This window comes from Haliotis rubra, unplaced genomic scaffold (assembly GCF_003918875.1).
Source record: "Haliotis rubra isolate DU_JTF1 unplaced genomic scaffold, ASM391887v1 Scf6, whole genome shotgun sequence".
Classification (NCBI taxonomy): Eukaryota; Metazoa; Mollusca; class Gastropoda; order Lepetellida; family Haliotidae; genus Haliotis; species Haliotis rubra.
Window position 1 is genome coordinate 1,111,277 of NW_025767301.1, and position 24,825 is coordinate 1,136,101.

Here is a 24,825-nt window from a genome sequence, read left to right on the forward strand (position 1 = left end):
CGAGTGTAGACCAGTGACCAGTGATCAACAACACGATCATCGTCAACCAGGTCAGCGGGCGCGCCTGACCACCCGATCCCGTTAGTGGCCTCTTACGATAAGCATGGGTTGCTGAAGATCACTTCTAACCCGGATCTTCACGGGTTCGAAGGTGCAGATATTTCTGAGTTTATATCAAAATGTGACCACACGCCATGACGTAAGTACGGGAATGAGCCCCAAATGAAGCTGTAATGGATCCGAGTTATGCTAGACGGGTCTACAATTTCTACCCGTCCCAAGTCACAATGATTCCTTTGCCAGGTGTGCTGAATAGGTGAGGTGAAATTGGGTTTAACGTCGTGCTTGAAAATATTTCGCTCATATGACGACGTGCATGCGTGTGTATGTGTATGTGCGCCTGCTTGTACTAGCCCAGACTTAAGCTGGTTTTATAGTGCTAGCCCACTGAGATACCATGCCGCAGTGAAGCATGAATACCCCACTCAGACACATTATACTGACTCCGAGCCGACCAGTCCTTGTTGTACCCATTAATGCCGAGCGCCAGGCAGGGACCAACAAGTACCATATTTTAACGTTTTTTGGTATGACGCGGTCGGGGATCGAACCCGCGACCTTCCGCACTCCGGGCGGACGCTCTAACCACTACACCACGGAGGCGGTCGGTGTGCTGAATATATTCCTTTCGTGTTATACAAGAACAGATACAAACAAGGGTTTAAACCTCAACAGTAAAGTAGGGCCCTTGGAGAAGTTCTTCTATATTCGTTGCTTCAGCGTCTAATATTGGAGGCATTGTTCTAGTATGCCACACAAGTACCTGTAATCAGAGACAAAATGCAGATATCAGCTCATAAACACGCAAACACCCCCATCCTCTCACTCCAAATGCCCATTAAAGAATGAAAGAGCCCAGACTGCAGTCATTGCCAGTACAATACCATGTAGACAAACTTTGGAAAGACTTCCGCTCGTATCCCCCTTAAATCAAATCATATTACCAGAATATACACTAAACGCCAAAAGAAACGTTACCCTCCTACCTTTATGAATTATTGAAAAACCATCAAAGATATGTTAGAAGGTATTAGTTTACAAGAAAGCGTAACAACACAGCTTTATGCAAATCACGAAACGAAATTCTCAAATGCATTCATATTTAGGTGAAATGCATCTTTTTCAAAAGAGTTAAATTGTCCTATTTTCGTCCATGCCGAAATATACCAATAACAGTGATTGATGTCCAAAAGAAAGGTTGAAATGAAATTCTGCTTTGGGATAAACAGTAAAATTCTGCTTTGAGATAAACCATTTAGAGTCACCATATTTCAATAATCATTCCTATGATTTCAGTCTTTTAAAACATTTTCTGCTGATTTGCATTAGTGAAAACAAGTAAAACGTGTCTTTGATATTGTGAAAAAATGTTTAGGAACATCTACAATGATCTTTGTTAACATTTTTGCTTGCAAAGTAACATTTTTTCCATTTTCTGTTTACACATAGCAATATCAATCGCTAAAACGCATCAATATTCAAGCAGTATTTGGATCCATTTCACATGTAGAATAATTCTATAGAGTATGAAAAGAGCCTAGAAAAGATATGATACACAAGTACGAGAAACATGCCATGGTTAACAGCTGAAGAGAGAGAAAGAGCCATTGGGATGGTGCAGATGGGATCGACATACAATGTTGTTGCCAATGCTCATGGATGCCACCGTATCACGGTTATAAGACTTATTCAGGGCTTCAGACCGACTGGGGCCACCGCAGACAGACCAAGAAGTGGACGTCCACGCATCACAACCCCTGTTGAAGATAGGTACATCCGTCATTAAAGGAGGGTAGCGTTTCTTTTGGCGTTTAGTGTATATATGGAATCCGTAAATAAACATAATCACTGATAATATAATACCTATTTACTGTAACATTTAAACATACATACATACATACATACATACATACATACATACATACATACATACATACATACATACATACATACATACATACATACATATATATATATATATGTTACAGTATTCCAATATATACAGTATATATAGACATAGATAAATAGATAGATATATACACAAAGAACTCAATTAAGCAACCCCTGTAAATTTGCAATTATAGCTTTTCCACACGTACATAAAACTCCTCATGGTGACCACCATGGAAAAAACATGAGTGTTTCTGACCTGTGTGATCCTTTGACTCATAAAAAACGACAAAATTATTGGAATCCATGTTGATTTTATAATGATAATTGCTCATTTAAAAAGCACACACAGTGTTCATAACGTTTCGAGAATAGCTAGCCAGGAATGTTTAATATTGAATTTATTGGTGAATTTGAACATTCAAAATGTGATTTTGCGTGTTTTACACGATTCAAGGTCAATACCGAGTGTAACCTCCATGTGACTGTATGGCAGCCAGCACTCTCCTCCTCATACTACCTGTCAGCCTCCTGATCCTCTGAAGGGGCAGTCGACGCCCCTCGTGTAAAGCAGCTTCAACTTGGACCAGCTTCTGTACAGGAGGACCCCTTTGTTGCACACGGCGACCAGTAATGTCCCAGATATGCTCCAAAGGGTTAAGACCGGGGCTCACTCAATCGTGAGATATGTCAGGGGGTGCTTAACTAAGTTCTTTGTGTAGAGATAGATATATAGATAAATAGATCGAAGTTGGGCTACGATGCCATGCATCAGCCAAGTAGTCTGACCAGGTAATCTCATCAGTCGCCACTTACGACAAGCGTGGATTAATCTCATCACTTGTAATCCGGATCTTCATGGGTTACGCCCCTCTCATCTTAGTCGAAGTTACGTGCAAGCGCGACACATACACAAGCATGTTAGTTACAATAAACACAACACAATAAACAAACTGCTTAAGCAATGGACGAGGCACACCGTAGTTGATGAGAAGAATACAGAATCGCGTGGATTCCTGGTTGGTATGTTATGTGACGCCGCATTCAGCAATATACCAGCTATATGGCGGCGGTCAATCCAGACAATCCAGTGGTCAACATCATGAGCATTGTTCTACGTAATTGGGTTACGATGACATGTGTCAACCAAGCCAGGGAGCCTGACCACCTGATGCCATTACGCCTCTTACAACAAGCATTGGTTGCTGAAGACCAATTCTAACCCGGATCTTCACGGGTAGGATTCCTACGCGTGTTAGTGCGACTGTCATACTAGACGATAATCCGTATTTCATTGCCGTCGAGAACCAGACACTCACCTTTGTACCATTATCTGCCACAGGTTCAAAGTCGCTTAATATAATATTAAGTCGCTCCAAGATGGTAGATTCCTGCAATCCTGGGGAAACCTTATAGGTGAACTTTGCCTCTGGGTATTGAAAGAAGAGCCTAAGGTTGATGGCGAACCCGGCCATGTCAATAGCGAAAGGGCGAGGAAAGGTAAGTCCCGTCAACCAGCCAGTCACCTGTGAAGGTAGATTGGTATTATATGAATAAAAGAACATAAGCCTCAAAGAGGAGGGACGATCTGTTGAAGAACATTCCCGAAGTTCTTATTTAGGCAAGTGCTCAACTTACGTTTGACTTAATTCAGTAAAAAGCACGTGTTGATTACTGGTGAGGACACAGCTTCCCGGTAACCTAGGACACCCAATGGATTAAGTCATTTGGTTATGAACAATAAACACTAAGACTCATATCGACACATTTGTTAAGGGATTTCGTCAAGATAGTAAAGGTGGCATTGAGAGAGTAAATGTGGAAATTAGAGAGTAAAGGTGGAATCGAGGTGGCACAGGTGGAATCGAAATAGTAAATGTGGAATTGACGTAGCAGGTAGCAGGAATCGAGGTAGCAGGGGTAGAATCGAGGTAGTTAAGGTGGAGTCGAAGTAGCAGAGGTGGAGTCGAGGTAGTTAAGGTGGAATCGGGGTAGCAGAGGTGGAATCGAGGTAGTTAAGGTGGAGTCGAGGTAGTTAAGGTGGAGTCGAGGTAGTTAAGTTGGAATCGAGGTAGCAGAGGTGGAATCGAGGTGGAGTCGAGGTAGTTAAGTTGGAATCGAGGTAGCAGAGGTGGAATCGAGGTAGTTAAGGTGGAGTCGAGGTAGTTAAGGTGGAATCGGGGTAGTTAAGGTGGAATCGAGGTAGTTAAGTTGGAATCAAGGTAGTTAATGTGGACTCGAGGTAGTAACAGTTGAATCGAGGTAGTTAAGGTGGAGTCGAGGTAGTTAAGTTGGAATCGAGGTAGTTAAGGTGGAGTCGAGGTAGTTAAGGTGGAGTCGAGGTAGTTAAGTTGGAATCGAGGTAGCAGAGGTGGAATCGAGGTGGAGTCGAGGTAGTTAAGTTGGAATCGAGGTAGCAGAGGTGGAATCGAGGTAGTTAAGGTGGAGTCGAGGTAGTTAAGGTGGAATCGGGGTAGTTAAGGTGGAATCGAGGTAGTTAAGTTGGAATCAAGGTAGTTAATGTGGACTCGAGGTAGTAACAGTTGAATCGAGGTAGTTAAGGTGGAGTCGAGGTAGTTAAGTTGGAATCGAGGTAGTTAAGGTGGAGTCGAGGTAGTTAAGGTGGAGTCGAGGTAGTTAAGGTGGAATCGGGGTAGTTAAGGTGGAATCGAGGTAGTTAAGGTGGAGTCGAGGTAGTTAAGGTGGAATCGGGGTAGCAGAGGTGGAATCGAGGTAGTTAAGTTGGAGTCGAGGTAGTTAAGTTGGAATCGAGGTAGTTAAGGTGGAGTCGAGGTAGTTAAGGTGGAGTCGAGGTAGTTAAGGTGGAATCGGGGTAGTTAAGGTGGAATCGAGGTAGTTAAGGTGGAGTCGAGGTAGTTAAGGTGGAGTCGAGGTAGTTAAGGTGGAATCGAGGTAGTTAAGGTGGAGTCGAGGTAGTTAAGGTGGAGTCGAGGTAGTTAAGGTGGAGTCGAGGTAGTAACAGTGGAATCGAGGTAGTTAAGTTGGAATCGAGGTAGTTAAGGTGGAGTCGAGGTAGTTAAGGTGGAATCGAGGTAGTTAAGGTGGAATCGAGTTATTGGCATGAGTATATAATCATTTTGGTACAATCTGGAATCAAAGTAGGAATGGAAATATAGTGGCAATGACCTTTCCATTAGTAACGACTGGTCCTCCATATTTCAAGTGTCCTGTAAATCCCACAGGCCAAACTGCAACCTTCTGGGCCATCCGCATCTAGAATAAAGCAACAGTTTCTGGACGTTGACGGCTTATGTGTTTGCGCTTAAATCTAAGCATAAAGATTTAGAGTTTCAACATGCTATCAAGAAGACACAAAGCGGACAACTTCAAGTTTACAGTTAGTTTTCCTTTATTTCGTCCTGTTCTTGCGTCCACATTTCACAGCTTTGATACTCTGTTTCTTCAAACAACGCCATATGACACTGGCTCCCAAGTTGTTTGTTACAACATGAAAGGCCCTACAAATCTGAGAAATGATGCTCGATTCAGTTTCCTACTTTGTAAAATGTGTTACCGTGTTTGGTCAGATTAAAGATTATTCATTCTTGCTTATGATGTAGCCTATGCCTTTCTTTGGAAGCTTGACAACATGTGCTCTTGTTACTACGGAAATATTCTTATCTCTGATTTTAGTTATATTTCAACTGCTTGTATGTTTTATACTGCAATTGAAAATGAATCGTAGCTGACATTTGTACTCTCTATTGTTTACTGCCATTGTAGTTACATTGCAGTTATTTGTACTCATTTGTAGACTTAGTTTATTTTATGATACGATTGTTAAGTTATATAATACGACTGTTTTTTGGACACGTAACATTATATATTTCAAATGTTGATTCCCGTGTACCCGTATTCTTCAGATGTGTATTTACCTGACGTCTTGTCTTCTTCAGATATGTATTTACCTGACATCTTCATATATGTATTTACCTGACGTCTTGACTTCTTCAGATGTGTATTTACCTGACGTCTTGTCTTCTTCAGATATATATTTACCTGACATCTTCAGATATGTATTTACCTGACGTCTTGACTTCTTCAGATGTGTATTTACCTGACGTCTTGTCTTCTTCAGATATATATTTACCTTACGTCTTCAAATGTGTATTTACCTGACGTCTTGACTTCTTCAGATGTGTATTTACCTGACGTCTTGTCTTCTTCAGATATGTATTTACCTGACATCTTCAGATATGTATTTACCTGACGTCTTGACTTCTTCAGATGTGTATTTACCTGACGTCTTGTCTTCTTCAGATATATATTTACCTGACGTCTTCAGATATGTGTTTACCTGACAACTTGACTTCTTCAGATTTGTGTTTACCTGACATCTTCAGATATGTATTTACCTGACGTCTTGACTTCTTCAGATGTGTATTTACCTGACGTCTTGACATCTTCAGATATGTGTTTACCTGACAACTTGACTTCTTCAGATATGTGTTTACCTGACGTCTTCAGATGTGTATATACCCCATGCCTTAACGCCTTCAGATATGTATTTACGGAACGTCTTCAGATATGTATTTATCAAACGTCTTGACATCTTCAGATATGTATTTACCTGACGTCTTGACATCTTCAGATATGTTTTTACCTGACGTCTTCACTTCTTCAGATGTTTTTACCTGGCGTCTTGACATCTTCAGATATGTATTTACCTGGCGTTTTGACTTCTTCAGATGTGTATTTACCTGACGTCTTGACATCTTCAGATATGTATTTACCTGTCGTCTTGACCTTTTCAGATGTGTATTTACCTGACGTCTTGACATCTTCAGATATGTATTTACCTGTCGTCTTGACTTCTTCAGATATGTATTTACCTGACGTCTTGACATCTTCAGATATGTATTTACCTGACGTCTTGACATCTTCAGATATGTTTTTACCTGACGTCTTGACATCTTCAGATATGTATTTACCTGACGTTTTGACTTCTTCAGATGTGTATTTACCTGACGTCTTGACATCTTCAGATATGTATTTACCTGTCGTCTTGACTTCTTCAGATGTGTTTTTACCTGACGTCTTGACATCTTCAGATATGTATTTACCTGACGTCTAGTCATCTTCAGATATATATTTACCTGACGTCTTGACTTCTTCAGATGTGTTTTTACCTGACGTCTTGACATCTTCATATATGTATTTACCTGACGTTTTAACTTCTTCAGATGTGTATTTACTTGATGTCTTGACTTCTTCAGATGTGTATTTACCTGACGTTTTTCCTTTCTGTAGATATGTATTTACCTGACGTCTTGACTTCTTCAGATGTGTATTTACCTGACGTCTTGACATCTTCAGATGTGTATTTACCTGACTTCTTCAGATGTGTATTTACCTGACGTTTTGCCTTTCTTTAGATATGTGTTTACCTGACATCTTGACGTCTTCAGATGTGTATTTACCTGACATCTTGACGTCTTAAGATGTGTATTTACCTGACGTCTTGACATCTTCAGATTTATGTTTACCTGACGTCTTCAGATGTGTATTTACCTGGCGTCTTGTCTTCTTCAGATGTGTATTTACCTGACGTTTTGCCTTTCTTTAGATATGTATGTACCTGACGTCTTGACTTCTTCAGATGTGTATTTACCTGACGTCTTGACTTCTTCAGATGTGTATTTACCTGACGTCTTCAGATATGTATTTATCTGACGTGTTGACTTCATTAGATATGTGTTTACCTGCCATCTTGACTTCTTCAGATGTGTATTTACCTGACGTCTTCAGATATGCATTTACCTGACGTCTTCATATGTGTATTTATCTGACGTTTTGACATCTTCAGATAAGTATTTACCTGACATCTTGACTTCTTCAGACATGTATTTACCTGACATCTTCAGATATGTGTTTACCTGACATCTTGACTTCTTCAGATGTGTATTTATCTGACGTGTTGACTTCAATAGATATGTGTTTACCTGCCATCTTGACTTCTTCAGACATGTATTTACCTGACGTCTTCAGATATGTATTTACCTGACATCTTCAGATATGTATTTACCTGACATCTTGATTTCTTCAGATATGTATTTACCTGACGTCTTCAGATATGTATTTACCTGACATCTTCAGATATGTATTTACCTGACATCTTGACGTCTTCAGATATGTATTTACCTGACATCTTCAGATATGTATTTACCTGACATCTTCAGATATGTGTTTACCTGACGTCTTCAGATATGTATTTACCTGACGTCTTCAGATATGTATTTACCTGACATCTTCAGATATGTATTTACCTGACGTCTTGACTTCTTCACATGTGTATTTACCTGACGTCTTCAGATGTGTATTTACCTGACGTGTTGACTTCATGTGTTTACCTGCCATCTTGACTTCTTGAGATATGTATTTACCTGACGTCTTCAGATATGTATTTACCTGACATCTTCAGATATGTGTTCACCTGACGTCTTGACATCTTCAGATATGTTTTTACCTGACGTCTTCAGATGTGTACAAATGTGGAACGTACCTCAGCAAATATCCGTAAATCGTAGGTATTGTCATCGTCGGCAAAGTATACAACACCAGACTGGGTCTCGGGATTCAAATTGTCGCGTATCCATGACAACCCGGCATTTCTTTGCCATACCCCTCTTGGTTTTGCAAAACGGGCATCTGTAGCTTTCAGCTTCATTTGTGGTGGTGTTAAAGCATTTAAATGCGTATACGACAGTCCGCTTGACCGTAACAAGTTTGTTACTAGCCTAGTCTTGTTTACTGAATCCTCTACAAGTATCCAATGGAAATTTGACAGGTGAAGAAATGTTTGTGACAACCTTGTAAGTTCAGCTTTCTGTTCAATACGGGCATATGTTGGTGTTATGGTATATATGACTGGTAAAGCTGGGTCAAACATCCGACGTGTTCTTGTCTTTACTCCAAACGTACCGCTGTGTGGACGGCCTCGTTTTGTAAGTGGGTTTGTAGTGCAGTTGCATTTATCTGCAACAAAAGAGGAAATTTCGTTCAGGTAACTTTTGAGTGAATGAGTTTAGTTTTACGGCGCTTTTAGCGATATTCCAGCAACATCACGGCGGGGGACCCCAGAAATGGGCTTCACACATTGTGCCCATGTGGGGAATCGAACCTGGGTCTTTGGCGTGACGGGCGAACGCTTTAACCACTAGGCTTCCCAGGTGACTTTTGAAGTATTTCCACTAATGACAATGTTTCCAATGACCTCGCACCAATATATGTAAACATCATTACTGAAAATAATTGAGCAGGCACACGTGACATATCAAATACTTTTACCACATAGAAGCCTATGTGTCAATTGAGAAAGGATTCTGCCCAAACCAGTGATCATTCTACTTATAGTCAAACACGCAATCGAACAGGTTTGTTTTGCTTTTGCACAAAACATTGACCCATATTGACGCTTGTGTCTACTTTCTGGTAACGGAGGGGTAGCCTAATGGTTAGGGTTAACCATTAGCCTAAAGGTTAATGGTTCGCTCGTCACGCTGAAGACCCGGGTTCGATTCCCCACATGGGTACAATGTGTGAAACCGTTTTCTAGTGTCCCCCGCCGTGATATTGCTGGAATACTGCTAAAGCGGCGTAAAACCATACTCATTCACTCTGGTTACGGAAGAGGGAAGACGTTTGCTTGACTGTAATTATAGATATAGTCTTGTTTCCGGAGTATATATCCAGTTTTCTCCAAGGATTCCCACCCCAGCCCTATTTTGGAAGCTTCTGTTGCAGCTGGGTGGATGTTATCATTGCTGTCGTTATTGTTATAATCACGACTTTTATATGATATTTACATTGTAACTCTACTGCCTTCGAATATGTTTTGGCACCTTTTCCATTAGTGCTGCGTAATATAACCGGTTTACCGGTATTTACCGGTTCAGACATGAAAACGATACGTATTGTGATACGCTGATCGAAAACCGGTATTTTGACTTGCATTCGGAAAACTTCGTAACACTCGGAAATCTTCGGATATTTCCTTTTTTCATTTGTACCAAATATTATTCACATTTTTATTTTTAATCATGAATAAAAGTTGTTATTAAAGCTTAATCAAGCATAGTGATTTTGCTGTGTATTTGCTCTATAAATCAAGCATTACCTCGATTATAAGTAGTTTTCTGTGTAAAAATAATCTGCAATACCCACCCCTGGTTTCCATACTGCTATTATATTCATGTGTAGTGATTTATAAACTTGATTAATATTTCAATACAATTGTTAATTCATAACATTTTGCTTTTGTTCTTGTACATATTTCGGGTACCCTTTTTTCAGCTTCCAAATTGACATGTGATAGTGTTAAACTACTAAATGTCGTGTCTTTTGGCTGGACTTATAAATCTAGCATCAGTCAGACCAAGAGCGCGCACGCACACTCTAATGGAAAAACATGGGATATAGAAGTCAAATAGCGAAATGTACCCGACATCATTCTGGTCAAGTTTTAAAATGTCACCCACATTACTATTGCAAAATGTTTTGAAACGTTTTCTAAGGGCCTTGATTGTTAGCCTGGTAGAGAAAGTTCGAACAATAATCGAGTCTGGACCAGACAATCCAGTGATGAATAACATGAGCATCGATCTACGCATTTTGGATACGATGACATGTGTGAAACGAGTCAGCGAGCCTGACCACCCGATCCCGTTAGTCGCTTCTTACGACAAGCATGGCTTACTGAAGATCAATTCTAATCCGGATCTCCACGGGTTATTCATTCAGACAGCACGCCCAATTGTCATAAATTTCCGCAGAAAACGGTGCATGGAGCTGCAGGAATATTGCTGGACATAAAGTAAAGGTTAACTGTTAGCCTAGCGAGGAGATTTTTTGTCCCTCAAAATCATTATAGATATATATCTGCATACGAAACAGATGATTCGGTTACACTCGACTCCTTTTTGTTAGCCTAGTGATTAAAGCGTTGGCTCGTCACGCCGAAGACCCGGATTCGATTCCCCACATGGGCACAATGTGTGAAGCCCATTCCTGGCATATCTTTTTTGTTTCAGTAATTCAGTGTACCAAGATGACCGATAACTATCATAGATAAACCTCTAATTTAAGCTTAACCTCTTGACCATATGCGCTTGTTTTGTCATAAGTTTCTAAACGTCACTTCTGAATATAAATTCAAAATAAATCCGAAACTCTTTCTTGGACACAAAACCGTATTGATTATAGAACATAATTTTCCTTTTTTTTTAACATGAGATTAGTCGTGTAAAGGGTAGTTCTTTAATTTGTTTAATAGCCTCGGTTTCGTTTAAAGGAGTAAATCAGTGGAAAGGGAATTATTTGAGCCATCAAATCATCAATATTCCTGAATATAAGTTAACCAATTTGTCCATAACACTGGGTTTATCTTTAGCAAATATACATCAAAATCCCTGTTGATTAGAGAACAAAAGCATGCTTTCAATATTTCACCAGGGTCAGTGAGTAAGGGGTAAATTACTTACATGACCTAGATTGGACTTGATATCGATTATTGTTCATTGAACACCGGATAGCTCGATTGATTTTATGGTGTTCATGGGTCACTGAACCGTCAAAGATACTTGGGACGTTAGACTGTCGGAACAGAGAGTATGTAGCACACCTAACGCAACAGTATTCTATTTATCTGGCCTGGCAAGTCGATCACGGATACCTGCTTCTATTATTAATGTGTCAGGTAAATGTAGTCAAGAGTTCCTTTGGGACAATATAATTTACGAAGAACTGTTAGCTACCGGTTAATGAGCTGTTCAGAAAATAGGTCTTCATGTTGTCTGCGTGACGGCTTCATGATGCTTTTGCTTGGGCTTGGACAGTTTGGCAACAATGATGAAACCTGATGGCAGGGTATCTTAATCGGTCCATAGAAAATTGTAGGGGTTCTAATCGATAGTCCACAGTGAAGATTTGGGTTAGAATTGGTCTTCGGTAACCAATGCTTGCTGTAGGAGGCGACTAACGGGATCGGGTGGTCAAGTTCGACACATGTCATCGTATCCCAATTGCGTAGATCGAAGCTCATGCTGTTGGTCACTGGGTTGTCTGGTCCAGACTCGATTATTTACAGACCGCCGCCATATAGCTGGAATTTTCCTGAGTGCGGCTTAAAACAACAAATAAAATAACAAAACAAAACTAATCGATAGTTGAAAAGAACAATAAAAATCAGCTGATTGCCAAAGATTGGCCAGTAATTGGAACTCAAAACTTAGTGCCCGAAACATTGCGCGTGAACCATGAAATTCCTCAGTTTACTTAGGTAAGGGGTCATTCATGATTTCGTCACTTCTGTAAAAGGTCGTCAGATCGCTCACAGCCAATAATCCTCTTCATTTCCATTGCGTGAAAAAACTAATCAGCTCTCCTGCTTTAGTGCAAGGATGGGGATTATCAGTTTGAGAAGCACCCAAAGGATACTGACATGTTTAAGACTGTTAAACCCCAGTGATTTGGATACTTTGGAACAGGTTTCTGTACCAACAAAATGTTAAAGGTCACATGCAATGCAAAACACAACTTTGTAGATTCTGATACCTTTCGGTATGGACTTACAGTAACAAATTATCAAAAATGCAAATTCAACTTATAAAGTTGAAAAATAACGCGTTTGATACTGTCTACAGAGATGGCCTGTTGTTTAAATTACATAACTTGGGAATACGTGGTAAAGTGTGGACTATTATAAAGGCTATGTATGCCGAGGTTAAAGCTTGTGTTAGATATAAAGGTAATATCTCTGACTACTTCCATATTATTGTTGGTATAAAACAGGGCGAGGTCATGTCTCCTATATTATTTTCCTTGTTCATGGAAGATCTCGAAATGAAGCTCCAAGAAAACGTCGATAGTGGTCTTTGGATTGAATATGTCAATCTGTTCCTTATATTGTTTGCTGATGACATGATCTTGCTTGCTGAATCGCCGAGTGGACTTCAACATTCTCTGGATAGTTTTCATGAGTACTGTCGTGACTGGTGCCTACAAGTTAACATTATAAAGACAAAAGTGATGGTTTTCCGCAAAAGACGAAAATTAAACTAGGATGAGCATTGGCATGTTAATACTATGCCGCTTGAGGTTGTAGATGAATGTAACTACTTAGGTAATATGATTACACACACAGGTAATTTCAGATTTACTCAAAAATTGTTAGCTGGTAAAGGTTCAAAAGCTATGAATGTTCTGACAGGTTTGTTTTGCTTTTGCACAAAACATTGACCCATATTGACGCTTGTGTCTACTTTCTGGTAACGGAGGGGTAGCCTAATGGTTAGGGTTAACCATTAGCCTAAAGGTTAATGGTTCGCTCGTCACGCTGAAGACCCGGGTTCGATTCCCCACATGGGTACAATGTGTGAAACCGTTTTCTAGTGTCCCCCGCCGTGATATTGCTGGAATACTGCTAAAGCGGCGTAAAACCATACTCATTCACTCTGGTTACGGAAGAGGGAAGACGTTTGCTTGACTGTAATTATAGATATAGTCTTGTTTCCGGAGTATATATCCAGTTTTCTCCAAGGATTCCCACCCCAGCCCTATTTTGGAAGCTTCTGTTGCAGCTGGGTGGATGTTATCATCGCTGTCGTTATTGTTATAATCACGACTTTTATATGATATTTACATTGTAACTCTACTGCCTTCGAATATGTTTTGCCACCTTTTCCATTAGGGCTGCGTAATATAACCGGTTTACCGGTATTTACCGGTTCAGACATGAAAACGATACGTATTGCGATACGCTGATCGAAAACCGGTATTTTGACTTGCATTCGGAAAACTTCGTAACACTCGGAAATCTTCGGATATTTCCTTTTTTCATTTGTGCCAAATATTATTCACATTTTTATTTTTAATCATGAATAAAAGTTGTTATTAAAGCTTAATCAAGCATAGTGATTTTGCTGTGTATTTGCTCTATAAATCAAGCATTACCTCGATTATAAGTAGTTTTTTGTGTAAAAATACTTTACGCAATATATTGCAATACATATCGCAATACATGCTTTCGCATCGCAATATATCGCAATATGAAAATTCTCTGCAATACCCACCCCTATTTTCTATACTGCTATTAAAATTCATGTGTAGTGATTTATAAACTTGATTAATATTAAAATACAATTGTTAATTCATAACATTTCGCTTTTGTTCCTGTACATATTTCGGGTAACCTTCTTTCAGCTTCCAAATTGACATGTGATAGTGTAAAACTACTAAATGTCATGTCTGTGGGCTGGACTTATAAAACCAGTATCAGTCAGAACAAGAGCACGGACACTCTAATGGAAAAACATGGGATATAGAAGTCAAATAGCGAAATGTATCCGACATCATTCTGGTCAAGTTTAAAATATCACCCACATTACTATTGCAAAATGTTTTGAAACGTTTTCTAAGGGCCTTGATTATTAGCCTGGTCGAGCAAGTTCGAACAATAATCGAGTCTGGACCAGACAATCCAGTGATGAATAACATGAGCATCGATCTACGCATTTTGGATACGATGACATGTGTGAAACGAGTCAGCGAGCCTGACCACCCGATCCCGTTAGTCGCTTCTTACGACAAGCATGGCTTACTGAAGATCAATTCTAATCCGGATCTCCACGGGTTATTCATTCAGACAGCACGCCCAATTGTCATAAATTTCCGCAGAAAACGGTGCATGGAGCTGCAGGAATATTGCTGGACATAAAGTAAAGGTTAACTGTTAGCCTAGCGAGGAGATTTTTTGTCCCTCAAAATCATTATAGATATATATCTGCATACGAAACAGATGATTCGGTTACACTCGACTCCTTTTTGTTAGCCTAGTGATTAAAGCGTTGGCTCGTCACGCCGAAGACCCGGATTCGATTCCCCACATGGGCACAATGTGTGAAGCCCATTCCTGGCATATCTTTTTTGTTTCAGTAATTCAGTGTACCAAGATGACCGATAACTATCATAGATAAACCTCTAATTTAAGCTTAACCTCTTGACCATATGCGCTTGTTTTGTCATAAGTTTCTAAACGTCACTTCTGAATATAAATTCAAAATAAATCCGAAACTCTTTCTTGGACACAAAACCGTATTGATTATAGAACATAATTTTCCTTTTTTTTTTAACATGAGATTAGTCGTGTAAAGGGTGGTTCTTTAATTTGTTTAATAGCCTCGGTTTCGTTTAAAGGAGTAAATCAGTGGAAAGGGAATTATTTGAGCCATCAAATCATCGATATTCCTGAATATAAGTTAACCAATTTGTCCATAACACTGGGTTTATCTTAAGCGAATATACATCAAAATCCCTGTTGATTAGAGAACAAAAGTATGCTTTCAATATTTCACCAAGGTCGGTGAGTAAAGGGTAAATTACTTACATTACCTAGATTGCACTCGATATCGATTATTGTTCATTGAACACCGGATAGCTCGATTGATTTTATGGTGTTCATGGGTCACTGGACCTTCAAAGATAATTGGGACGTTAGACTGTCGGATCAGAGAGTATGTAGCACACCAAACGCAACAGCATTGTTTTTATCTGGCCTGGCAAGTCGATCACGGATACCTGCTTCTATTATTAATGTGTCAGGTAAATGTAGTCAAGAGTTCCTTTGGGACAATATAATTCACGAAGAACTGTTAGCTACCCGTTAATGAGCTGTTCAGAAAATAGGTCTTCATGTTGTCTGCGTGACGGCTTCATGATGCTTTTGCTTGGCCTTGAACAGTTTGGCAACAATGATGAAACCTGAAGGCAGGGTATCTTAATCGATCCTTAGAAAATTGTTGGGTTCTAATCGATAATCCACAGTGAAGATTCGGGTTAGAATTGCTCTTCAGTAACCAATGCTTGCTGTAGGAGGCGACTAACGGGATCGGGTGGTCAGGTTCGCTGACTTAGTCGACACATGTCATCGTATCCCAATTGCGTAGATCGATGCTCATGCTGTTGATCACTGGGTTGTCTGGTCCAGACTCGATTATTTACAGACCGCCGCCATATAGCTGGAATATTGCTGAGTGCGGCGTTAAACAACAAATAAAATAACAAAACAAAACTAATCGATAGTTAGAAGAAAAATCAGCTGATTGCCAAAGATTGGCCAGTAATTGGAATCAAAACTTAGTGCCCGAAAAATTGCGCGTGAACCATGAAATTCCTCAGTTTACTTAGGTAAGGGGTCATTCATGATATCGTCACTTCTGTTAAAGGTCGTCAAATCGCTCACAGCCAATAATCTTCTTCATTTTCCTTGCGTGCAAAAAACTAATCAGCTCTCCTGCTTTAGTGCAGGGATGGGGATTACCAGTATGAGAAGCACCCAAACGATATTGACATGTTTAAGACTGTTAAACCCCAGTGAGAGATAGCCAGATGTCTTCGATTTGGATACTTTGGAACAGGTTTCTGTACCAACAAAATGTTAAAGGTCACATGCAACGCAAAACACAACTTTGCAGATTCTGATACCTTTCGGTATGGACTTACAGTAACAAATTATCAAAAATGCAAATTCAACTTATAAAGTTGAAAAATAACGCAATGAAAAAAACCCCGCGAAATCTGAGTTCAAACGATTCACTAATTTCACCCCAGCGCTTGGGTGAAAAGTGGTTTCAACAGCTGTGCTGCGCTGCGCATGCGCAGTGATTAGGTTCGCGCGGCTTGAACCGGGCTGACGACTCGTAAAAGCACAGCAAGTGATGCGTGCAAGGATTATCACTGTGGTCGAAGTTGGAGAACAAAAGATGTTTCTTGTGATTACAAGCATCTAAATCTGCAGTAATATAAATACACTGGTCCCATACTTGGTTGCAGATTTGCAAACCAAGTTTTCAAGAAAGTGTAGCATTAGAAATACTTATTTCATTGTTAAAAATTACTCATCTTGAAAACTGAAATGTTTTAATACATGTCTATGGAAGGTTCTTGAGAGGCATGTGTATATGGAAACATAGCAAAATATGTTGATTGTGATAAGCAGTCTGTGTCACAGACAAAACTCAATGTCTGTTTTATTGATACCTATGTGTCTGCCTGCCCGTCTGCTAATGACAATATGCAATACACAACGTAATCATTGACCACATGCAATTTCAACTTAACACCTATCAGACTATACACCATAAACAAAATACATTGATTTATGGCTCGTGCACCTGAGTTCAGTCTCTGTCACATGTAATTACACAGACAGGCAGGTATGATACTTGTACACATGACATGTTATTATGTCTGTGGGTTGCAAACAAACTGCATCCATTTTTCTCGGATGACTGGATCGGACGGAAACCGGTGCAAACTCAGATTGTCAGTTTCAAGTCCTGCTTTGTACTTGGACGAACGACAGTTTCCGGCCACGCAGTAGTTCACCATCTCAGTATTGATTGGATCGAACGCAAATGCAGAGAACGCGTATTTACAAAACCCAACATCTCTATACACATTCTTTATGGAAAACAACTTCTTTTATTGTATATGATGCGACGATTCGTTATGGATTCTTATACCGTTGTCACTCTCGCTTGACAACGGTATATGAGTCTTACTTTCTTATTACTCACCATACTTCTAAAATGCCAATCAAACAGATCATCTCTATATATACACACAATGAGCCCTCAGGGTATCGGCAAATGAACCAGGCAATGAGAGACTTCGTTACACTTGAGTGCACACCCACCCGCTCTGACTGGGTTTGGTCTCCCGGGTGCTTCGTTTCGAGGGAAGTAAACCCAAGTACAAAATATTGCACTTTTGATTCGCGATTGTACGCTTATAATTTTGTTTATTTGTTTTATTCACAATAAGCAATGTATATTATATGTCATTAATAAGTGATAATTGTGCCTTAATTATGTTTTTGTTTTTTGTTGCATATGACCTTTAATGATCAGCAAACACATCAAATCCTACAACGCAGATTAAACCGAAATCAGGCTTTAAAGAATCAAACCCAAACAGCGTTCGAAATTAACGTCGGTCCTTAGGCCAGAAACTGACTGATACCAACTCGGACCCACAGCTTTTGTTTTCTGCAGGTCCTTATGGCTGAGAGCTTTTTCATCCTCAATAACTAAGAGAAGTATTTCCATATTAAAATATAGGGCCTACACATTCTGATCAGGACGCACAACTTTTTATGGTTCGGGGCCCGTAGCAGCTTTTCAGGTTTAAGTGCAAACACTGAATCGAGATAGCCAAACAAATCGCTGTTCACTTGCATCAGGAAATCGCATTCGTGAGCAACTGATGTTATTCCAGGAGAAGCCGAATACCGAGGTTACGGAAAGGGGCGAGTGGTGGCGAATGACGTCGTGTTGTAACACAGCAACTTTTGGACACGCTTTCTCCACACCCCAATATGTTGTTCTGATCGTAGAATCGCACATGTTATATTTTCAGACGAGTCCAGATTCACTTTCAGGATAAACATGGACGTATCTGGAGGAGTCCTATCTACCATCTGCGAACCGCAGTATCAACTGAATTGAGTGAATGAGTTTGTTTAGTTTTACACCGCTTTTGGCAATAGTCCTGCAATATCACGTCGGGGGACGCCAGAAATGGGCTTCACACATTGTACCCTTGTGGAGAATCGTACCCGGGTCTTCGGCTTGACGAGCAAACGCTCCAACCACTAGGCTACCCCACCTAGTGTCAAATGAAAGATGTGGGGAACTGGGGATGGGTGGCAATGTGTTCAACGGGAACATTGTGACTGCGGAAACGCCTTGGACCCACCATGACCCCATCAATGACTGACTCCAGTCAAACATCGCCATCAGCTCTAGCCTCTCCCCAACAGAGCAACACCTGGGACACGGTCAGCTGACGGAGAACTGGAAATGGCGGTGCAAGAATAGTGTCCCTCAATATGGTTGTGCATATACTTACACACGACCATTTGACAAATCATAGATATGACCCACCATTGATAATTCACCTTAGTTCAATACACACTTATGTACTGGCTCTTTGTCTCGTTACAATACACGCCCACCATGTTTGTCTCGTTACAATACACACCCATCATGTTTGTCGATATTGTTGCACTCACCCTTTGGGATAATGGCAGAAAAGAATTACAAAGAAAAGAGCATCAGAAAAAAGAACTCTTTGTTAGCTTATGACCAGGCGCAATAAAGCAGAATTACCGTAGATATTCCGCGAAAAAGCAGTTTTTACATTTCGAAAAAAGATAACAACGGAAGACCAACAAATGGTTGAAACATGTAGCAGGACATTCTGTCGAGGACAACGATAAAACCCATTACGGTAAAATACAAACAAAGATATATGGACCCCCTCCTCCGTCCTAGCTACACTGACCCTGGGAGGGTTTTATGTGTTATTATCTACATATGTTTTTTGTAGCTTGTGAGGTGAGGTGAAATGGGGTTTAACGTCGTAGTTAAGATTATGTATGTGTGGATGCTTGTACTAGCCCAGACGTAAGCTGGTTTTATAGTGCTAGCTCACTGAGATACCATGCCGCAGTTAAGCATGAATACCCCACTCAGACACATTTCACTGACTCCGAGCCGACCAGTCCGATCTTGTACCCATTAATGCCGAGCGCCAGACAGGGACCAACAAGTACCATATATTAACGTCTTTTGGTATGACGCGGCCGGGGATCCAACCCGCGACCTTGTAAATGTATACGGTTACATGTGCACTATATTCTATAGACGGTTAAAGAAATAAACTGTAGGAAACATGAGGGTATTTATAGCTAGAACAAAATACACACTTACCAGATTCCAAGAGCATAATTGTCAACGCAGATAACAGAATTCCCAGCACCACACATATTAGTTTCTTAGATCTCGAAAACATAATTAACAAACTTTACATTGACAGCTGTAGTAATGTTTGACAGTCATGATAGCCGTCGCGAAAAATATGAAGTTGTTCCATCGATTGTATGTATCTTTAATGAGGCTGTGCTTTGACAAGCGTACATGGTCACGGTTCTCCAGTCTGACCTACAGACCCAGAACCATATTGTTTCCCCTACCATCCAGGCCTCACTGTAATGAATAAGCACGAACTGGAGCAAGTCTAGACTGTCGCTGGGTTGCGGTTCTCGGTCTCCAAATTCACTGGAGTTCCTTCTCACTTGAAATGGAGTTCTTTGTCTCTATCAAAACGTTATATTTTCAGAGACTAAGCTATAACCCGTGGATTGCTCACATTTAGTGTTGAGTTGCATAACATTGTCCTTGCGATTGTGTGTGTGTGTGATGATTTTCATGAGGAGAGATCGACCACCCCCACCCCCATCCCCGTAGTAAACAACCAACAAATACACGACTCTAGCGTATTCCAACCACTGCCACACTTTCATCCCCAATGTCCTTTCGTAACCATTCGACCCTTTCCGTATCCTACAGCAGTGAGTGAGTTTAGTTTTAAGCCGCTTTTAGCAATATTCCAGTAATATCACGGCAGGGGACACCAGGAATTGGCTTCACACGTTGTACCCAATGTGTAGGGAATCGAACCCGGGTCTTCGGCGTGACGAGCAAACGTTTTAAGCACTAGGCTACCCCACCGCCCCTCGGACAGAAAAGCTAGACAATGTTGCAAAATTCTTCCAAAGGTATATCGAACTCTTTGTGTTTTGTGCACATATACAAATACAGCTGCATATTACATAACGGCTTGTGAGTCAAACTTGTTGTACTGGGGTTGTCACGTGACATCATGATGAGGATGAGGATGAATATACATACAATGCGTTCAATATTTCTCCAGGGTCGGTGAGTAAAGGGCAAAGTACTTACATGGCACCGGATAGCTCGATTGATTTTATGGTGTCCATGCATCACTGCATCTACCTTCGAAGATTAAACCGAAATCAGGCTTTATAGAATCAAATCCAAACAGCGTTCGACATTAACGTCGGTCCTTATATAATTAGGCCAGAAGCCGACTGAAAACAACTCGGACCCACAACTTTTGTTTTCTGCAGGTCCTTATGGCTGAGAGCTGTTTCATCCCCAATAACTAAGAGAAGTATTTCCATATTAAAACATAGAGCCTACACATTCTGATCAGGACCCACAACTTTTTATGGTTCTGGGCCCGTAGGGCCAGAAGCTTTTCAGGTTTAAGTACAAACACTGAATCCAGATAGCCTAACAAATCGCTGTTCACAAGAAATCGCATTCGTGAGCAACTCGTGTTATTCCGGGACAAGCCGAATACCGAGGGTACGGAAAGGGGCGAGTGGTGACGAATGACGACGTGTTGTAACACAGCAACTTTTGGACACGCTTTCTCTACACCCCAACATGTTGTTCTGCTTGTAGAATCGCAGATGTTATATTTTCAGACGAGTACAGATTCACTTTCTGGATAAACAGAGGAGTCCTATCTACCATCTCCTAACCGCAGTATCAACTGAACTGAGCGAGTTTGTTTAGTTTTACACCACCTTTGACAATAGTCCTGCAATATCACGTCGGGGGGACGTCAGAAATGGGCTTCACACATTGTACCCATGTGGAGAATCGAACCCGGGTCTTCGGCTTGACGAGCAAACGCTCCAACCACTAGGCTACCCCACCACCCCTAACTAGTGTCAAATGAAAGATGTGGGGATGGGTGGTAATGTGTTCAACGGGAACATTGTGACCGGAAACGTCTTGGCCCAACAACTGACAAACTCTAGTCAAACATCGCCATCAGCCCTAACATCTCCGGGGCGGTTGTGCTAAAAGCGGCGTAAAACCATATTCACTAGGAGATAAACGTACTGTGTTTGGACAGTAGATGAATGTTAGACCGAATCGATAGTTAAGTCTCTAAATTTCATTTGAAGCCGAACCCGTAGCTAGCCCAGACTTAAGCTGGTTTTATAGTGCTAGCTCACTGAGATTCCATGCCGCAGTGAAGCATGAATACCCCACTCAGACACATTATAATCGACTACTGGTCGACTCCGAGCGGACCAGTTTTTGATGTACCCATCAATGCCGAGCGCCAGACAGGGACCAACAAGTACCATATTTTAACGTCTTTTGATATGACGCGGCCGGGGATCGAACCCGCGACCATGTAAATGTATACGGTTACATGTGCACTATATTCTATAGACGGTTATAGAAATAAACTGTAGGAAACATGAGGGTATTTATAGCTAGAACAAAGTACACACTTACCAGATTCCAAGAGCATAATTGTCAACGCAGATAACAGAATTCCCAGCACCACATATATTAGTATCTTAGATCTCGAAAACATTATTCACAAACTATACATTGACAGCTATAGCAATGTTTGAGAATCGTTTAGCCGTCGCAAAAAATCGAGTTGTTCTATCGATTGTATGTATGAGGCTGTGCTTTGACAAGCGTTCATGGTCACGGTTCACATGTTATGTAATCTCCAGTCTGACTAGAACCATATTGTTTTCCCTACCATCCAGGCCTCACTGTAAGGTTGTATTCCCCGAGCCGGAGTGTGTAGTTGATATTCCATTGTCATAACCCTGTGGTTTAATTAAAACAAGTTGTTTTCAGATTATATGTCATAAACACTTTAAACTATTGCAGAATCCGTACATGTAGGCCGGTCTCTTATAGGCCGCAGTCAATGATCAACAAACAAATACGACACTCTCAGCCTATTACCACACTTACAACTCCAATGACCTTTCGGCAGTATTCGTAACTATTCGACCCTTTCCGTAACCTACAAGAAGTCTTGCGCCCCAAAGGCTAATAAGGGAATGGTGAAAACCTGGCGGCCTCGGATTTGTGAAAAGAACCCAGGTACAGGTTTGTGTCGTGGAGGGAGATGATTGATTTTTTACTCAATCAATGAATCTGAATGAAAAAACAAATTTCGACAAGCACTTGTTGAAGCAGGGATAATCTCCCTGGTTGAAGCGTATTTATGGGCCGCTTCTCCCAATGTGGACAGAACAGTGAGTGAGTGAGTGAGTGAGTGAGTGGATCATCAAAAGGATGGGTAAGTTTAACGTCAGCCTGTTCAGCGTTTTAGATTATAATCTGATGTTCCAATAAACAGTAATTTCATATTACAAGTAAACGCTTCCGACTGTGTACATTTTGGTTGTTGTGGTTATGGTTAAACGAGGGTCATATGTGATAATCCAATGTCAAAAGTACGTCAATACAACTCGTTAATATTCCTCATTATGTTTTACATTTAAACCAGCTTCTCCATATACCCGGGTAATGTTTTTGGCTATTGTGTCTGTTACGCATAAAGGTATCCTTTTCGTCATATAATCGTTATTCAGGTTTCATATGTCCATAACAAAATGTCCGCAAGTGAGGGATTATGACATTCCACTGTAATTGCTGCTTATCTTCACGCTAGTTAACAATGACGTAATTCCCGTAATCTGAATATAGCGGTATCGGCCGAACCCTTACGTCAGACTAGCCATCTTGAAGGTGATATAGTTATGTTATTACATACGAGGGCGAAAATATGGGGTTCATATGGGGCAAAATATCACTTTTTCATGGTGACGTGACGTCATGAACAATGCTATGACGCCACGTTTATTCTATGACGTTGCGTTCTACAAGCGACGACGGTGGGTAGCCAGCCTATGTCTGAAAGTATATTTTGGTTTATTTTCCTGAATTTGACGACTTCGGTAATAAACAGAATATTATTTTCGCCTGTCCTACACACTACCCGCTGACGTCATGGAATATTGCTGACCCACTCACTCACTCACTCACCATGGTCATCGGTCGGTCAACCGACCCCAGCTTGCTTCAGGTCCACAGCAAGTACATACATTAATATAATATATCTCTTCTACGCATGCAATCACTTGTCACGTTCCCTACTTTGTTACATTATCCAACATTTATCTTTCCATTACCGTCTAACAACAATATTTACATAAAGCACACTTACAGCAATGTAACACACTTAATTCATATCTATATGATAAAGGTCACGACGATAATTTCCCTATACAATTGATCCGACCTCTCTGAACAAACCGCTGTGTGTGACACATGGCGGTATTGACCTGGCTCCACTTCAGCACTTGATATTGTTTCACTATTTTAACAATTACAAGTGGAAACGCAACAAATTAGCCAACAGCTAAGTATACGATCATGTATATGATGAAGAGAAATAGTGTAACTGTTTGAAACTAACCTGCTACCATGTCGACTATATTGTTATTTTGCAAAGGGACCCGTGAAGATTCAGATTGGAATTGATCTTCAGTAACCCATGTTTGTCATAAGAGGCGACTAACGGGATCGGTCTACTCCCAGTTATGAGACAGTGGAGTAGGTAATTAACAAAGAAAGAAAACACACCATACTCCCTGCCTGATAGAATGGATTAACCCTAGCTAATTACTGATTTGCTTTGTAACTGAATCTTTTGGAGGTAACTTAATGAAACTTTATAAGATAAATTGATTAACATGCTCCGGTAAATGTCTTTAAAAATTAAACACTTTGTGTAGGTAACTTCATGATCATTTGAAAGAAATTTTAATTTACCTAGTCAGATTTACCCTGCCTCCGAAACTACAAGCTATAGTTTTAAGAAATAACTCTGAAATACAAGGCATTTACAGTCGAACTGCCTGTTATGCCAAATCCTTTTTACTCGACACAGTACATTTATGGAATGCCCTACCAAGAGTCATGTAGTCTCACAGAATTTGAAAACCTAATTACAATAACCAAAACAAGATTTATATTGACCTTAATTATGGATCTTGTTTTTGTCAAATCGTTCATTGCTGCCTCAGGCTCGGATGTAGCGACCTAAACGCCGATAAGTATAACAGACATTTAACAGACAGTCCATGTTGCTCTTGTC

The 24,825-nt window shown here is 40.5% G+C and overlaps 1 protein-coding gene across 1 annotated transcript; it reads right to left on the reverse strand.

Annotated features, from left to right (window-relative positions):
- Nucleotides 1-673: 673 nt before the first annotated feature.
- LOC124255322 (galactosylgalactosylxylosylprotein 3-beta-glucuronosyltransferase 1-like) lies at nucleotides 674-22,372 on the reverse strand. Its single transcript, XM_046689211.1, has 5 exons — nucleotides 22,152-22,372; nucleotides 8,474-8,946; nucleotides 5,098-5,184; nucleotides 3,270-3,476; nucleotides 674-823 (listed from the first exon to the last, which is right to left on the reverse strand). The coding sequence occupies exons 1-5, from the start codon at nucleotides 22,231-22,233 to the stop codon at nucleotides 722-724; spliced, it is 951 nt and encodes a 316-aa protein (XP_046545167.1). The 5' UTR covers nucleotides 22,234-22,372; the 3' UTR covers nucleotides 674-721.
- Between the last annotated feature and the right edge of the window lie 2,453 nt (nucleotides 22,373-24,825).

What these genes read in the sequence shown, in the direction of transcription:
- LOC124255322 (XM_046689211.1), bottom strand. Translation starts at nt 22,233, where the DNA reads ATGTTTTCGAGATCTAAGATACTAATATATGTGGTGCTGGGAATTCTG. An exon ending in CAGTCGTTACTAATGGAAAG is followed by an intron (nt 3,477 to 5,097) that starts GTCATTGCCACT and finishes CTACCTTCACAG; the next exon opens with GTGACTGGCTGGTTGACGGG. An exon ending in TGGCAGATAATGGTACAAAG is followed by an intron (nt 824 to 3,269) that starts GTGAGTGTCTGG and finishes CTCTGATTACAG; the next exon opens with GTACTTGTGTGGCATACTAG.